This window comes from Amblyomma maculatum, chromosome 3 (assembly GCF_055883805.1).
Source record: "Amblyomma maculatum isolate TAMU_Amacu chromosome 3, ASM5588380v1, whole genome shotgun sequence".
NCBI lineage: Eukaryota > Metazoa > Arthropoda > Arachnida > Ixodida > Ixodidae > Amblyomma > Amblyomma maculatum.
This window is the reverse complement of record NC_139346.1, coordinates 212,150,539-212,169,230: the sequence shown is the minus strand read 5'-3', so window position 1 is coordinate 212,169,230 and position 18,692 is coordinate 212,150,539. Positions and strand designations below refer to the sequence as shown.

Genomic DNA, 18,692 nt, shown 5'->3' with positions numbered 1-18,692 from the left:
ACGTTGTAGAGCTCACGCCATATGAACGGAAGCTGTGCAGAATCCGCTTCTGCTGCCGTAGCCAACGGTCCGCGCTTACCAATGAATCACAAGCGCACACTTCAGGAAGCGCACGCCACACGTCTATACGAAAGCCAATAACTTAGGGTTCCAGTAACCCGCCCTCCAAAACAATGCCGCTTGGCGAGGTTCGTGCTTTTCGCCATTACAGCGCGATGAGGCACAGCGCTGCCCTTTTGCTCTATTCTGTAGCGCATAGGCAGCTGTCGTACGTGACGAGATAGGTGCGGCCGAATTTGCACAGTCGTTTTTGACGCGGTAGCAATGAAAGAATGCTTTCTCCAAAAACGCTAGTCGTTCCAAGTCAGACAGGCTACACCTATAGGCCACACTGACACGTTCGTAAGGCTTGGATAGGTAGGCATTTATATTTATGCCGGGCGGTCTTCCGCATACAATGCAGTGCGCAGCTTACGGCTGTATGATAAAAAGTATTTCTGAGATATTAGACACACTATAATTAAGAGATTATCAATTAAAGGTAAGCTGAAACGTTTTTTCGCAAAAACAAAAATGAGTTCTTTGCGGCATTTTAAAGTTTTTTTGTCCGCTGAACAAAACTATCCTACTTAAAAATGGCATGAATGAATGGAAACGGAAGTTTTTACAAGAAAACGAGTACCAGCGGCTCCGCCCTCCGAACAAACGCCGCTGTTCGCAATTGGCTTAGCCCATCATGGCGTCATATTCTCGGATATGCCAGGTCGGCGCCGGCGGTGTTGCTGCGTGCACGTTGCTTCAGGCGACTTGACAGCTCGATATAAAATGTTATTGATTATTTTAACAACTTAAGACAACTTGGACGCTTACCCTATGCGTTCGGGCAACCAGCAGTTCCAAAAAACGGCGCTACGAAAGACGCTGTCGATAACGTCAACAGCGAAAGCTAAGTTAGCACATTTGCGCGAGTCGAAAATCGGCCCTCGAAGGCAAAAAGTGCACAAGCTGGTCAGCTCTAACAACTGCCCTTTACACAATAAATCGCAGTTCAATAGCAGTAAACGAAACAGTCATTGTATATGGCGCAATCCTACTCCACGGCGCTTTTATACAACCTTCGACCCAACAGCGCAACGGTGCGCTGTTCAACGCAACGTCGAAAATAGTCCGGCTTCAGCCGCATCATGAAATCAGACAAGTCTACAGCACCGGCAGCGCCAGATGAAGCGAGCTTACCGGAACGGTGCCGGCAGCGAGCCCGGGGAGACGGGCACTCTGGCCGAACGCACTCCCTGGTCGTCCCTAGGCCTATATTATTTTGCATCGGCGCCACAGCAGACGACGCTTGGGAATTGAGCAGCTCTGTAATAAACAAGCTACTCGTAGAACTGCCTACTGTAAATCACTTTGTTGCACAATTGAATGAAGATATCATTTATCACGGCGCCGCCTTAGAAGATGAGCTAATGTATACATATACGAGAAGATCAGATGAGCCGCAACGCACTGGCGACTGTCGCTACACAGCTGTGAAGAGAAATTTGCTTGTGTCAGTTATCCTAACAGCATCTCGGTGCGGCTCAGCGATCCTCAGTAAAGGTTAACTTTTTACATTCCGTTATTCCTGGGCTTATTATTTAAGATAACAATAAATCTGAGCACGCTTTCTTGACGCTAGCGCCTCCACAAACAGCTTGCGGGAGGCGCGGCCGGCGCGGCATATAGAGGCAATGTTGCCTTCGGACGATGTTTGAGCGCTCTCTTGCCGAGCGAGAAGTACGGCATTCTAGACACTGCGTTCTAAATGACTGTTGCAAATGCAGCTTCGTTCTACCGATCATGCATGGTAATTGTTGACGCGGCTTAGATAGGTGGTGAGCTGTGTAACAACAGTGGGCCGCGAATTGGGTTTCAAGTTTGGTGTCTTTGGTTAAGCGAACGACGGTGAATCCAGCTGTGCAACAACGGTATTACCCAAATTATGTGCAGGAGCAGAAACAGAACTGCACCGGATTTCAGGTGCGCTGATTTATTTGGAATCCCAAGGGGCCCGCACCGCTGCCAAGATTCGATTATCGTCATCAGCACGAAAATCATCAGTACAAAGCACAGCTCATTCGAAAGGCAATGATTTTTTTTTTCTTTTCATGACACAGACCCGTGCGCCGAAAGTTTCTTATCCTCTGGGAAACTATAAAGCACCATATCGCCTGGACCACCAAAGTTCGTACAACGGAAAGCTTTGCTGATAGCCACTAGTCGTTTCTCGCACACACAAGAATGTTTGTTTTCTAATGACAAAAAATAAATAATTTTCCAACATCAAACTATGTTTATTTTACAAATGAGCAAAAGAGGCTCACTAGTCGGAGGGCGTCGAAGCGCTCGGCTCGGCCCGGCACTCCACAACAGCTGCGTATCTGCTGGTTGACTTCGTGGAATCTTTGACCACGCAGAACCTTCAGCACCGACAGAACTGGAGAAAAAAAACGGCACCAGCAGCCGATTGCGCTGATACGTCGATCACCAAAGCGTGGGATGGAGCGAAGCAAGCATGCAAAACGCGCCGCCGACCTCTGACAATCCGAGATTGACGTCACATCCGCCTGTTCCTCAATTTCGGCTCTCCACTCCCACCACTCCCGGCAGCGATGAGGGCCTGACCGTGGCGCGTTTTCAACAAGCGATTTCTGTTTTCTTATTGACATAATTGAGAAAACATTGACACACATGTCAACAGAACCCCTTCTTTCAAACCAACCAATTTGATGCAATTTGAAAACCGATTCAGTTCTCCTTTAAGTGAGATGCAGAGTACATGTATACGAGAAAGAGGATACTCAAGGAGAGCCCCAGACGGCAGTCATATTATCGCCGTCGCGTCACGCCCTCAAAGGCGGAACTTAAGTATCCTCACATATTTTTATTATGCATGTAGTTATGAGCTCAGTGCGTCCGGTTTATCACGGAATGCGTACATGCTGAATTTTCTTATGGGTCAGTTCGGAACAATCTCATTCTAGGTAACTCGATGTTCATAGACTCTGCTAACGACACATAGGTCAGAGAGTGTCTGTCCCAGTAGTGGATACATTTCTCTTGTCACATACTACTTTAAAGCCCTCAATATTTACTGAGGTTCTCGACTCTTCTCGGCTACTCAACCTGCGCAGCTGTTCAAGCAAATTTATGGAGAATAGTGATTGCTTCATTACTGATGTGGTCAGGCAATATCCTCACTGCAGTAATTTTAGGTATCTAGCGCACATTTGAGGCTGTCAGTGACATCCACGTCCTTTCTGAGTACTATATCTTTCTGTGAGCAGAAAACACTGCGTTGGATATTTTACTTTTAAGGGACAAAGAATATTCGTCTGGAAGAGTGAAGGTAAATGCCCGCAACGGTACCTTATGCACGACGTGTCGCTCGGCAGCGCGCGGAACCTTTTTCTTCTTAAACTGCGCGATGACTGATTTCTAGCGAACGCTCCCTCCTGACTTACAATGTTCATTCTTGGCGACTTCAGAAGCTACGCTGCGGTGAATCATGCAAATCCAAGTAGGAATGGCGCGCAGGAAACCAGGTTACTTCCTCCGTTGCGACTGCTTCGCCAAAACATTCACACGTTCTTTTAAAAGTTTTATGTAAAAAAAAATGTATCTTAGGTGTGCTGTTACGTGGATATTTGCACTCAAAAAGAAATAACACAGCCGCTAAGTACTGGTCGCTGCGTTGTTTTCCCGATGTCGGTAATACAGGGGGTGCATGTGAAGGGGTTTCCGCGTCCCACTGAAACCACTGCCGGACCATGAAAACGCTGTGTTTATCGAGAACCCAGGCTATATTTTTAAGCAGGCTTTCCTCTAAGGTCCATGTATATATATACCAGACAATATTCGTCAACGAACGACATTGAACACACTGGGGCTAACGGGTGCATTCCAAGCACGAACAATGTTCTGCGTGACTGCCTCTTCAATGGCATGGTTATTATAGCCTGCGTGTCTAGTGATGTAGGGCATTATCATTCACTGCGAGACAGCAAGAGTGGTCCCGTTTCCGACGCGATAGCGTTACAGTACCCGCTGTCCAGAAATTCTGGTGGAGTCGGCGCTGTGGCCAAAATACTGGTAGCATGTCTCTGGCAGATGCCATAACTGGGCACTGATTGGGCAACGAAATATGTGACGTTACAAGACCACGTGACATCGACCTGGAAAAAAACGGCAATCTCGGGTGACAAGTTTGAGATAGTTGGGTAAGATGGGAGCCGAACCTACCTCACCTTTTGTATACCGAATTCGACAGGTTACCCCTGGGTCACGGAGACGCTTTTTTTTTTTTTTTTTGCTTCTCTTTATGCATAGAAGAAGTTCCCCTTTAACGTTTCATTGTGACCACGAAGAGACATTCTTAAGGCTTGGTTAAAACGGGAATTTATATCTACCTCAGATAATTTTTGACATAATGCGGGGGCTTACGACGCTATGCTTATGTGGTAGTGTGAGATAATACAGGTATGAGGTGAGGGATTGGTGACTAAACTATTAACAGTGTGCGTGTACTTGAATGAAGATCCGCAAGCAGAGTCGCTAACGGAAGCTATCAACGCTGACGCACTCTTAAAAGCAAAGCATAAGGGTCCTTCTTAAATTCTTCATTCTATCTCCACTTCATTCTGATTCCTTTTTTTTTTTTTTTGCAATTCGATATTGCCCCATGTATCCGATGCCTCTGTGATCAGTCAGATAAGATTAGAGTCCAGCCTTGCAGGACCCTCGGATACTTAGTCAGACACGCTTCTCCTAGGCCTCGCAAGCAAGTGCTGACGGGTCGGTTAAAACGGAGATTTTTGTCTACCTTGAGAAAGGCTTCTACATAATGTGACGTTTTATGAATTTATTGTGTGTGTTAAGAGAGCCACACGTAAGACACTGCTGCCTAATTAAGCGACTACCAAAGAGAACGGGCGCGAAACGGGATAGGCAAGGGGAGCCTGCAATGGGCAGCCATTGATGCTTTTGCGTGATACCCTTAAAGGCAGAGCTTAGGTGTCCCACAATTTCACGGTTAGGTAACTGGTTTCAATCGGACAGCTCTAGCTGGTCAGTATAGTAGTAGCCATATCAGTGTTTGGAATTTCGAAAATGCGGTCACTGTTGGCACTGTGACTAACACAATGCGTCCACATCGTGCCAAAAGACGCGTGTTTTCGGTGAGCGCGAAAGAACACCAACAGTGCACGCCACTCTGGCGCACATTCATGCGACCTTTTCTCTGTCCTGTCACCTGGAGAGATATGGTCACGTGTTATGTGCGCACAGTTTTTCGCTCACCAAAGACAAGCGCTTTTAAAAAGTGTGTCTTTTGACCCGATATGGACAAAATTTTATTGAGGCAGAGCCCCGATAATGCCTATTACTATCGGCCTGCTACAGAGTTCCATTTGAAATCATGCCCACAACTTCATAGTTAAAATGTTTACTGTCACACGTCAGTTAACCAGTTAAGGGTATTCTCTTCATTGTTATCTATGGTGTCCGCTAAAACCGGTATTGCTATACAGTGGTGCCGATCTCTACACCTCTTTTATTTTCCAATATCAGCGCCGGACTCCCTGAACCACCTCGTGTATGCCGTCTTAAACCTAAGAGTTGAATTATGTTTCACATTTTCTCTGTTTGTTTTCTGGAGATTTTAACTGTAGGAAAAATTATACAGGGCAAACGGGATTTTGTTTTTTTGTGCTCCTATTTTAGCAATTCGGCGCTGATAGTCAGCGAAACTCGACTTAGCCAGATTTTCTTAATCCCTTTCTTTGGGTTAAGACGGAACTCTAAAACATTTTTTTTTCTCGTCTCTGGGTGGGACAAAACCCGGGATTTTCTCGTTGTACGTTTCATATAACGCTTTCCTGCTAATGTATATGCCCCGGTTAGCACGAACAAAAATAGAGATGAAAAGACAGAGAACTACATTTTTCATCTTCAGTGCAGGTTGGACACAGTGCCTACGTCTCAAACTAGGTGGCACGTATTGTTAGACTTACGCCCCTGACGGAGTCCTGGGTTTGCGAACATCATACAAACCGGCAGATTTCTCCTGAATAGATGTTTACCCCTTGCGCATGCAGCTTTACCCCTCGCGCTTGCAGCATGCTTGGAAAACATGCATCTACTCCTTTGTATTGTGCGATGGTGTGATTGGAGTGGGTGGTGTTAATCTTCGTAAATCAAGGCATGACTTCGATAACACCCATCTCGGATTATTCTTTGATTGAAATTAAAGCAAGTAAGTACGAATTGAAAGACTATCCTCAGCTACTTTTGCCACCCAATAAAAAAGATGTCTAGCGAAATTAACGAAGCACAACAGCTTCTTCTAAGGCGCTTGGCTCAGCTTTAGTGTCACGTTCTTGTTTTCTTGTGCTCGTGCGCCTTTCCTTACCTATATGTAGTCGACGATGAGGGTGGAATGCAGCCTGCCCTCCTTGCGTGCTTCGTGTATTCCGTGGCAAAGTATTATAAGACGCTTGTCCTTCGCGTGGCGGTCCGCCATGTTATAGACTCGGCAGTCAAGGTTCAGCAATGGTGAGTGCAATATCAGTGGCACAAATTTTGTTTGCTTATTTCTCAACTTATTTATGTTCTTCATTACGTCTTTACTTGTTTGTTTGCTTTCTTTCTTCCCGTCTTTCTGTTCCGTGTCGCGTGTTACTTCACTGCAGTGCGCTAAACTGCTTGAAAAGTAAAAAGAGTTTCTCTAGACATGCCGACAGAAAATAGGTTGCGCTTGATGTGACATCACAGCGTTGGTGTTTAACCAGCAGCACTCAGGACAAAGCTCCCGTGTGCAGAGCCGTTTGGTCTGCCTGGTGAACCATGTAAGCCATGGGGATTTGACAAGCGTTTGCAGTCCTCTGCACGCACATATAGACGAGCCGAAAAGGCGAGACATTACGCATAAACATGTTTAAGACAATGCAAGTCCGCCTGTACAGTTCATGGAGGCAAAAGAGGGCGTTTAGAAAAAGGTGCGCACTGAATGACTTCGAGCACGATCGTGGAGTCACGGAACGGGATCCTCACTAAAAATTCTAGCGTGGCTTTTTTGGCGAGACTTTGCACCATGCGACAAACAGATTTGTTACTAATATGAAATCATTCCTACACCTCTCGCCGTTATTAATTCGCAGAAAAATATCTCGCCTATGTCTTTTTCATAAAATATATTATCACAATTCATACTTATGCCTTCTTTGAGTTCAACCACCACCATACATTTCATCTCACCTAAACCACCGCCAGAAAGTGAATATTCCTCATCGTAACACCGTAAGCTATTCCTATTCGTGTCTTCCAAAAACTAGCAAAGATTGGTACAGTTTACCTGCTTCAATTACTATATTACCGGCGCTGATAACGTTAAAACTGCCGTCCAAGGTTCTATTTTGTAAACTAATGTAACAAATGATTGACTGTGTGTAGTAACATTGTTTGTTTACTTACATCGTATTTTGTACAATTTTGCTCGTGCTACCTGTGAAACTCGGGACAATAATAATACAATATCTTTTTGTAGGCATTGATTTTCTGTTTGCCTTTTCTGTTGTTTTTGTATCATTTATATTTGTATTCTTTATCTTGTGTCCTTCACATTTGTATCCTAGTTTTTGTGTAATTTGTCTTGTTTCTTACCCCTCCCCTCTATAATGTACTATGTACCTTGATTGTATAATATATAAATAAATCTAATAGAAATATTTAGGCACATTCTTTGACAAAAGTCTTCGAATACCTAAATACTGTCAGCATCGCACAAGAATAAAGGTTACGTAGGTGATCAGTCTTCAAATTCATCTTGTTTAGCGCAAAAGAATAGGACACACAGTAAGAAGACACGTACACCACAGGCGCAAAACAAAATGAATTTTAAGACTGATCACAAACTAGCTCAACAATTAACGCTTTTACGTAGGTTATCTTCGCAAACGCTGTGTCAACACTCAATTTTATGGCGCCCATTGAGCCGCACTCAGCAAACCGTCAAAGCGTTTAGTTGACGAAAATGCTGTATTGGCGCACACCCCAAAGCGTCACAGCAAGTGCGCACAAGGTTATCGACCCGTAAGAAGCAGCTCTCAGCATCGGAGACGCTACAGTGACCGCTCGTTGCTGAACACGTTCGTTGTATACGCGCTAAGATCACGCAGAGAATGAAGAGGCCTCGCAAGTGCGGCGAGACCCCTCTAAGGGCGTGTAGCGCACATGACAGATGACGGCGGCAAGTGCTCTTGTCCGCTCTCTAAAAAGATTGCAGGGTGGGGAGCCGCTCACATTGCTACATCGACGATACACGGTCTTCCCCCGACCTCATCGCCTGCGCGCGCATCACGCCGCGTCTTTATCTAATGCCATGGGGACGCTTATGGACACCTCGCCCCACTAAAAAAGTGAGGATGTTGATTTTCTGGAGATTTCACCTACTACGGATGAATGTTTTAAAATAGTGGAGAAAAGACCGACTGTGACTCGAATATTCATCCACGCCCATACGATGCGCAGTAATCAATAGTTTTGTCGCACACCACAGCGTATGCGATCTCTAGAATTCCCGCATATTCGGTTCCTTTGCATTTGTGTGTATTTACAACGACGTTGCATTCCTGGCTTGGCGCGTCACCTTATGTCAATTCTTTTTTTTTCTGTTTCACTTGCGAGCTGTGTTTTCTTTCATAGAGGTTTCAGTGCTTCGCCGTACTTCAGTCTAGCCTTTCATCGTGTTTCAATCCACTAAAAAATCGCTAAAGTTTCTCACTGGAGATTGTACTGCGATCGTGTCGCCGAGCTGATGCCGTCTTTCCATTCAACAGTTCCTGCTACAAACGGCCCTCGTTGCGGCATGAACACGCTTCATCTATTTATTTATTTATTTATTTATTTATTTATTTATTTATTTATTTATTTATTTATTTATTTATTTATTTATTTATTTATTTATTTATTTATTTATTTATTTATTTATTTATTTATTTATTTATTTATTTATTTATTTATTTATTTATTTATTTATTTATTTATTTATTTATTTACATATACCTTACAGGCCTCCAGAGAGGCATTGTGTAAGGGGGGACAAATACAAATATATCCACAAAGTCGGTAAAAAAACAAAATCACAATCGCAAGTACAGGAAAACAGTGGTAATTATACAAATCTATAAACAGTATATCGCAACTCAGAGGGTGTTATAAGAACTGCTAAGCACAAATCATATAAGGCAAGCGAGCAGATGCAAAAAAAAAATGTAGATTGAACTATGCCACAGAACTACTGCGCATCTGTGCTTCATATTCAGGCCTACATCATGCGGATCACGACGATGCCACTGCTATTAGTTTGTGTGTGTGTGTGTGTGTGTGTGCGTGTGTGTGCTCTAAACCTACAGAACATGTTTCCGGTGTTTTCACTCAATCATTCGGAACATTTTGCAAACAAAGCGCGCGCAAGCGGGAGAAATGTCTTTTTCCAGATCCGTTCAAAAACCCACGTGTAGGTCCTTTTATCGTTCTCTTTTTCAAGCGCGTACTTCGTTTTATCGCGCCAGAGACGGCATGTATGCACGACACGAAGTAGTGCCATGGATGATAAAGGTATCGATGCGCATTCACCTACCTATTGTGAAATAAATGTAAACTATGGACTCTGCTTCACTATAAGACTCTCTGCGCGAACAGCTCGCTAATTCTTGCGAACACTAAGGTTTTGTAACTTTCTTAAAATATTTTTCAAAAACAATTGAAAATAAGACTTGAGCTTAATATAACTGCGAACACTGACTCCTTCGATACAGGAAAGGGTACTAGACTTGCTCTGATTTGTAAGGAACCTGCATGACGCGAACTTGCCGTCACTGCTAGGTGGCTGCATTTTACAGAAAATATATGTGGATATCGGAAACTGAACAGCCTCCAAGAAGAGCAGCAACAAATGTTCATTTCCAAAAAATAAACAAAAGCCATAACGCCTGAAAATGTATTTGATGCTTTATACACAGCACAAGGTTATTCGTTGGATGTTGAAGCAGCAAGATGGCGCATGCTAATTATTGCACTCGGATGAATCAGCACGGAATATTGGTCAGTGTGAAGCAGCGACGCTTCACCGTCTTTCAGCTAAGCCAAACCATTTAATTAAAAATGCAAGTCGAACAAAACCTTTTTCGCGCGTGCCAAAATATCCACTCTAGACTTTTTTTTTTTTTTGCTTTTCTGCTCTACGCCTTTCACGAACGACCTAAACGTCTCGTTTAAAATAAGATCAGAAACGCGTTTTTCAGCGGTTCTTTTTCTTGCGGTCGATTAGGCCGGCAGTGTTTACCCGCGGATAAAAAAATAGCCTTAGTTTCTGAAAGCCGAAGCCACCAGACCTGTAATATTTTATGCGAACGGACTGGATCTGCAGACGTTTACTCATCCTCTAGTTTTGAAACATTACTCAACTGAAGGTGTCGCTCCGATAGATAACAATAAAAACCAATTCGTACTTTCAACGGACGTGTGTTCTACCTTAATTATCTGTAATGCTAAATGATTTTTTACACATCATGATGACGTCTGCCTTGCACTGATAACCGCAACCTTTGTCCCCCGTGCATTTGAAGCGATGCTTTTCATAAAGTAAAATGCTTCACAACTACCGGCATTGTGAGCTTAGCGGACTCGTTTACCTTGTCACCAACCTTCAACCAATTCAAGGCACTAATTTGATCTGCAGGGTATCCAAGATGCATATGCGTAACTGTAGCAACAGCTGCCATAAGCAGCCACGCTTGTTCGGGGAGCAGACGCGACACATACAATAAGGAAGAGCGACTGGTGTAGTCTTTAGTGTCTGTAGCTGTTGTGTAAGAACTCAGGCACTGAGGTACACTTCGCCGTCTTTCGCAATCGACAGCCAATGTTAAAAACACGACACAAAGTTTCATTAAAGCCGCAGTCTGTATCATAAAATAGGGTTGCCCTATTAGTGGGAGTTTCGCGAAACTATGTCCGCCATCGTGCTTTCCGCATGGAGTGTCTCGGTTCTAAGTGCGTCATCTCTACGATCCGAACAGGAAAGAGGCGCTTTTCCGGAAGCCATTTGAACTTACACCTCATTGCCTAGATCCTGCAAGTGCAGTCATTCTAGAAAGCAGCTTGCTTTCCTTCTTGGCGAAGTTGTCGCGGAAAATAAAAAAGAAATGATCGTTTCCACCGCGACCCCATTAGTGATTTTCGAGATCTTCGTTTCCTTTATCGTTGGTTAGAAGAAATCCGCTTTCACTCTGGTCAGTGCCTGAACAGAAGGTTTCTCTGCTTGGTTAAATTAAGCAACCGTGTCATTTAAAATGTCAGAAGCGCACTTATAGAATAAACAGATCTTTAAATATGGTCTGTTGTTAAAATCACTTTTTATGCTTAAATACGTTGCTCTTTACTACCAGAGGCCATGTGTTACTCTTAGCAAGGCTTGGTGTAAGCAACATAATTAAGTGTATTCGCCTAATGCGGTTCTGGTAAACATTCTCTTCAACCTTTATATACTGCTTTGCTGGTGGCTATTCAGGATAACACTGACATCTCCTCTTGAATGACCATATTTTTGGGGCTAATTCTGGATGTTACCATAATTTTTCTTTACTGTACAAGAAAAAGATTGCTTCCTTAATTCAACCAATTTCATTCCCAATCAAATTGCACTGTACGTCGCGACAAGCATACAAGCATGCAGCGGTCGAGCACTGAAGCCTATTTCAAGATGTAGCTGCGCGCCATTGATCCCTAAATTGGTGATCGCTCAATTGCAGCTGTTTGTATTTCAGTAAACTATTTTTGCTTTCGATTAATGAGTAATTATCCCATGTAGCTGCTCCGTTTACTTCCTCGCGTTTGAGTCGCAAAAAATAGACATAACACACTAGCTGCAATATATGACGTTATTATTCTATTGCAAATAGCCACTATATCTGCTATCAAGCTTTATTTTCCTAAATATTTATCCAACGATATTGTCAGCAGCATTGGTTAGTCAGTCACAAAATCGAATAAACCTTATATTTAATGCTTTCTAATAACTACGGCATAAATGTCTCTATTATATGCACCTGAAAGATGACGTGTGAGACAAATGGACACGCTTCTACATTACTACAAGAGATTGCAAGGAAAACCGCATTTACATCTACAGGAATAACAGTTCTTTCTATCTAAACATGGATATATTTTAGATACAAAAAAAAGTTCAGGGTGCAGACGTTGTAGGGCTAACCTTAAGCCTATGTCTATGATTGGTTATGATTGATACGTGGACGAGAGTGAAATTATTCATATATGAAGCTTTTTATTGTCAAGTCTTAGCAAAACGTGGCGGCTACCTGTCATTAAGTGAAACCTGTCAAGCGTATCCCAAGTAATGTGAGCATTTTTCAAACTAGCATTTTAACATTGCGTACATTTAGTAAGGCAAAGTACTGAAGTCAGGTGCCGAACTGGAGCAACGTTTGCATGTACGGTTGAAACAACTATGCAGTGTCTCACCTTGGAGAGATCCAACAAAGAGCAGCCCGACGACATAGGCCAAAATTCTTGTGCGACGCGGGAAGCGTCTAATCCAGTTCATGGCGGGTGTCGTACCAGCGGTCTGCGCCGGACAGCACAGTTCAACCCCAGCTGTTGAGACGCTCGTTGGCCAATGAAGACCACAGATCACGTTGCCGGAATTGTTGCCGCATCACCAGGCAGTATAAAGTTCTAGCGGTGAGCCTGATAGAACCTGTTTCAAGGTGCTCGCCAGCCGCAAGTGTTGCTCCCGTGAAAGCGGTGCATTCGTTTAACGAGTGTGGGCATAGCGCTTGTTCCTGGCTTTCTGAACCGGAGTTCAGCTGTCACAGCTCGAAAGAGCGCGCGCGCAAGCGTTCTTTCCCAGCGACGTTCGGGCGATCGGAACGAAGAGAGTAAGCACACAACGGCCCGAGAGTCGGGCGCGCTTTGAACGCTCGGCGGCTGTCCGGGACGCTTGGAGGGTTGGGCCTGCATTCCCTCTCCTGCGCGGAGGGAGAGGGCGTGGTCCACGTGACGTTGCGCGCGCGACGGTCTTCCGAAGGCGGAACACGTGGACCGAGAGGCCTCCACATGAGCGACGGCTGTTGCTCCCGAAACATGCTGTTGGGGTCTGGCACGTAGCGCGCCAAGCCAGGCATGCGCGCGGTCCGCTGACGAAGCGACAGAGGCTTGGGCGGTGGCTCAGAGACACGGGACGCACGAAAAACTATTAGGGCCATTTTGAAGCCGCTGCGAGAATGGTGTGCTCCGTTGTCTACATCACAGGATTCTTTCTGTTTTGCGGGTGTTTGCTTCGGTGTTGGCAGCTTACCTCGGTTACACTGCCTCTTTCTGGCCTATAATTAGGCAAATGCATTGTCAACAAGAAGCAGATGCAAAGGCCTTGCCGACGCAGGTGAACGCATAAATGCAGGATGGTGGGCAAATGCTGTAAGTGCGTCGGTTGTGTTAACAGCCATCCCTTATGTGTCCCGACAAGTTGGTCATCTCCAAGGCTTCATCTTTAGGCCCCATGTAGACATCGCGGATCGACTCTTTGCTAGTGTTTCTCAATATTTTAGCTAATATTTTATTTGCGCTAAAAGTAACAGAACATCTTATTAAACTGCCTCAGGTTCAGTCACGTGAGCTACTGAATTTCCTCGCAAGGCTCCTTTTAATAGGGGTTTTTCTGTGCTGGCCGTCCTTTCGGTGAACCTTTTCTACTGCACAACATTTATATATTTTATTCTGCAGCAACCTGGACTACAGTAAATTTGTGTTCTTAGCCTCACACGTGGTTCCTGTACTCATAAACATGCGTCACTATTTTTTGTTTTTCTAATTCTTGTCAATCTGAAAATCGCGGCGATACTGCACGACTGTATCCTGTAAAGCGTGCTATGCCTGTTAGACACTTGAGTACGACAACAGAAACAACTCAAAGCAAGCCCCCTCATCAGCAGTCCGCCAACCCGTTACCTTTTCAAGCAGTGACATTTACAAGGCACTATAATGATTACATTGTCATTATTTAATTTTAGTATACCGTAAAGACGCTTCTTTTGGGTGATAGCGTGCGTTCGTTCGCTTCATCAACGTTTTAACTATCGCGGATTACGACGCAATGAGACTCAGCACTATTTAGGTGTTTCTTATTTTTCATTTCTTATAATTTATTTTATTTCCTTATTTTATTTTTATATTCTTCATATATTGGTAATTACCTATTATTAACCAATAAATAATAAATTTAGTACTAATAATTTATCAAAACCTCATCCACTACCTAGCAATTATCGATCAACTACAGGCCTCCATTTTTCCTGCGCAGATCCGAGCACTTCCGACAACTCTCGACAACACGCGAGCCGAAGCTTAGGTAAGCAGACAGCGTTTTTACCGAAAAATCTTTCCACTGCGGCGAAGGAACGTCGAAACCTAAATTCCAGTGTTCTGTCCCTTTAAAGCAATTCCAGCAATTCTTGGCGTTGGTGCGGCATGAGGTTCGCATTGATTGCCCTTGACAAAACGGAGAGACGTCCAATGAATCACATTGCTGAGGCACTGGGGCAGTGAGCATCATCATGAACATAGAATGAGCATCCACTATGCATGGCAGGGAAGTTCCTTTAGTCAGCACGAGGGAGCAAAGCATATCTTGAAGCCCGAAAACAAGTGAGGTGCGGAAATATTAAGCGCTTCAAAATTGCTCTCTTCAAACTCTGCTCAGTCAAAATGTGTCAAGGTACGTGCGGTGACCGTGAAGAAGTGGTGGCGGCGCAGCCACCCCACCTCGGTGGCGCAGTGGTTAGGGCACTTGACTGCTGTGGCCAAGGATGCGGGAAAGAATCCCGGCTATGGCGGCCGCTTTTCGATGGAGGCGAAAAGCCAAGCGTCCGTTGGCTGTGCGATGTCAGCTCACGTTAAAGAACGCCAGGTCCAAATTTACGAAGCCTTCCACACTTTCACAGCGCGAGTCTCTTTAGGACGTGCAACTCTATAAACCAGGCCAGACCAGTTATGCAGTCGTAAAAGTGCTGGAGTGCTGGGTCTCGTTCAGCTGCGTTAATTCCATCCGCGAAGACATACTTCACTGGTTTATGATGACAACCTTGAAAGCGTTATCCAATGGGAGGTCACGCTGGGTGTCTAACGCTTGGTGATTCCGTTATAACTTCTGGGACTAAGACTATCACAGGGGGTGACCGAGTTTTGTTACTTCTTGGTGCATCCGACACAAAAATGTAGTGCTTTATCCATAGCTTAGCGCCAGTTTTGCCTGTGAAACTTATAAGTACCTTCGCACTCAATGGGCTTAGAACTATTAAGCTTAGCTGCTCTGTTTCAAGCCTAATTAAGCTGAGGAAGCCGTATTTACGACAAGTGTGTGTTGACAGCAACGTACTACGTAATGTGACCGTAAAGATGTTTGGGCGGCGCGGTGGCTCAGTCGTTACGGTGCTCGTACAGCTAAACCGATGGACTCGGGATCAAATCCAGGCCGCAGCGGTCGCTTCTCAGAGGAGGTGAAAAGCAAGGCATTCGTGTACTGTGCGATGTCAGTTCACGTTAACGAACCCCAAGTGGTCGAAATTTGGATTGGGTAGACGTAATTACGGCAATATGTGTCCAACTTCTTCAGGCTTCAACTTCTAACCAGTACCGCGCACGCGCTGAATTAGTGTTAATTGAACCTAACTAGTTTTGATCATAGCCTTGGTACCCATGGCAGTCATGATCACTCAAAGTACGTCATAGTACAACGACATATAGCAAAGCTATGCTTAATGTTTGCCTAGGTGGCCAGGAGCCAGAATCCTGAAATCGGCGAAGTTCATCGTGCTAGGCTGAAGGTGCGTTTGCAGAAATGCAGCGAAAAACACAGGCAAAAAATTATCAGAGTTTTAATCAAGGTTAAACCGAGTTAGACGTGCGAAAGCACGGTTTAATTCGGTTTAGCTGTTGGTAGGTATTTTTCTGCTTTTCTGCTCCAAGTTTCGATGTGGTCAACCTCTAGGGTATACGCACATTAGGCGACGTGTTAACGTTTACGACGTCTTCACTCCCGTTCCAAATAAGCCCGCAGGACACGGCGCGCTTCTTAGGCAGAGACAGTAGAAGGACTTGGCTCACTCGCCATCCTGACGTAGACTGACGTAGACTGACGTGCCGTAGAAATTGCGCGGTGCGCTTATGCAGGCCACCATAGCGCGCATCAAAATGCCAGTGCCATCTCTCCGGGTCTGAGCGAGACCATCCTGTTCGGCTAATTTGATAATGACCCCTGTCCCCAGGCGTGACGGAGAATACTTTTGTCAGCGTCAGTCGTCACACCTATTAAAGACGGATGCGCGGACACCTCCCCGCCTCCCTTTGTGCAGCCTCTTTTGGGTCCGCGATGCACACCTCAGTTAGCGCTTGACTATGGGCGGGTGTTGCTGCTTGGTTTGACAAGGTCAAGCCACGCACATCATAAAGGCCCGGTTAAACCTCGTAAAATAGTGCATTCGCACTAAAATACACGCGACAAGCGCTTATTGCAAGCTTACTGGTCGAGACGTGTTTTTTTTTCACTTTTTTCTTTGTCAACATACTACTTTTTGCAATCCTACTGTGGCTTGGTGCTTTCTTCCGTAACCTGCCTTCTTGCCGTTATAGTCCAGATTATGAACCACAACTCAGACGGCCGACTTTTCGCTCCACACCCAACACAACCGCAAATTTACCTTCGCGTACACTATCCTAAGAGCTCGCAGTATCAGAATATCGAGATCGAAAATGGAACTTGGTTAAATGAGCGCGGCACTGAAGTCTGAAATAAGTACGGGTGGTACGCAACCAATAAAATGAGAAAAGCCTGCTGACTTCACATCGCATACCCTTTGAGGCTGCCAAATAAATTGCTCAGTTTTGTTCCCCTATTCCCGAACAAACGCATTGGACTCACTCCGCGGGGTACTCATCCCCGGTTGCTTTACAGCAGCTTATATCACAAGGCGAAATTGCATATGTTTTATTGCTATAGCAATACTCAGTCAGGTTTTGAGCCGTCGCGTATCCCCGGCGGACTCCACGTTAGACCTTGAACAGACGAGGAGAAGGAGGGAAGAAGGAGGAGGAGGAAGATGAGGAGGAGGCTGGTAACTTACGCTCTCGCGTCATACTTTTAAAGGATGAGCTTAAGTGTCCCCAATAATGATGCACCTTACACTGATAGGACATGATAGAGGAATAATGTAGTAGGCAAAAGAATCTTCCGCCGTTGCTATCGCAATTCAACTAGGGTTAACCAGAGTTAAACTAAAACTAGTTTTTTTTTTTATTTTATATGATGCCATAATTCCATGTTCAGCGCCAATGACACAACATATATTTGAGGAACCTGTCGCGGAATGAAAATGTTGCGTGAATATATCCAACGACGCGAAAGGTCCCAACAAACAAACTCTTCACCTTTCCCGGGGCTAATAAGACCGCACTACGTGCCCTCATCTATTGTGCCCACAAGGGAGCCTACTGTAAAGGTCCACTGAGGTTAGGCATTCTGATCGTCAAGGTACTCACAGTGTACATCCTTTTTCACAACTTTAAATACCAGAGCCAAGGTGTTTGCTTATAGGCCCTGTAGTGGGGCTCGTGCACCATTAGTGGACGTTCTACTTGTTGTACTGGGCAGAAAGACAACACCTCCGAAGTTTACAACGCTGGTGATGCAGTGAGTGATACGGTGAGGCTCACAAGCAAATCGATTTTCCTACAATATTTTAACAAAGGGTGCCTGCTTCAAGTCAGATATCGTACCAAGTATATTAAATTGGCGCGATAAGCGTTAGTAACCCTCTGTATTTCAAAAGAGAGTTAACACCAATTAACATCTTCGCGCTGAAGCAGTGGGCGACCGGTGCAGCATCTTTCGCTTCGCACGGAATTTCCGAACTTTCCGCGGCGATTTCCGTTATAATGGTCTTTAAACGTTTGTAAGCACACTGCGGGGAATTTTGCCACAGCTTTATGCGCCAAGTTCGGATGGATGTGAGCTGTGACACAAAGCGTAATACGGGAGTATATAAAAAGACAGCACCTTAAGCGTCTCCAAAGAGGAAAAACATGATTTGACTTGCTAAAAGAAATATATTTTGTTTCATTCTTAATTTTATGCTTACTTTCTTATTGAGAAGAAAAATAAAATAGTTTTGCATTTTTATATGACATCGAAAAGGAACGAAGGGCCAACTGGTCAAATGCCAACTACGTTAATTAGCGAGAATAAGATTACGGCTTGAACTTTGCGTGTAAGCGTCTCCCTTCTGAACATATATTTAAAACGGCGAAATACACGGACGAGGACGCAGAAGATATACAAAGAACGTGCCTGTGGCTCTTTACTACAAACCAGCTAGCTTGCTATGAATCACCTCTCCAGGGCAGGTTATGCCTAGAGCCTATCCTGATTTTCTTTTTTTTTTTTAACGTCTACACGGCAAGTAAAGCAGTTTACTATTCACAGCCTCCTCTTCAGCCACCCAGTGATGAGGTGACCGACTAGGTCGACCATTACAATTCTGTTAAGAATCAGGTAAACAAAAAGAAAGCAGTGCGATAAACGC

General features: G+C 44.6%; 1 protein-coding gene across 1 annotated transcript in view; it reads right to left on the bottom strand.

Moving 5' to 3' along the window:
• LOC146197635 (lachesin-like) overlaps positions 1-12,661 on the bottom strand; it is a 152,638-nt gene extending 139,977 nt beyond the window's left edge. Inside the window, exon 1 of the mRNA XM_084597214.1 lies at positions 12,580-12,661. Coding sequence (XP_084453340.1) covers positions 12,580-12,661 — 82 coding nt within the window. The remainder of the gene's footprint in view (positions 1-12,579) is intronic.
• Positions 12,662-18,692: the final 6,031 nt, after the last annotated feature.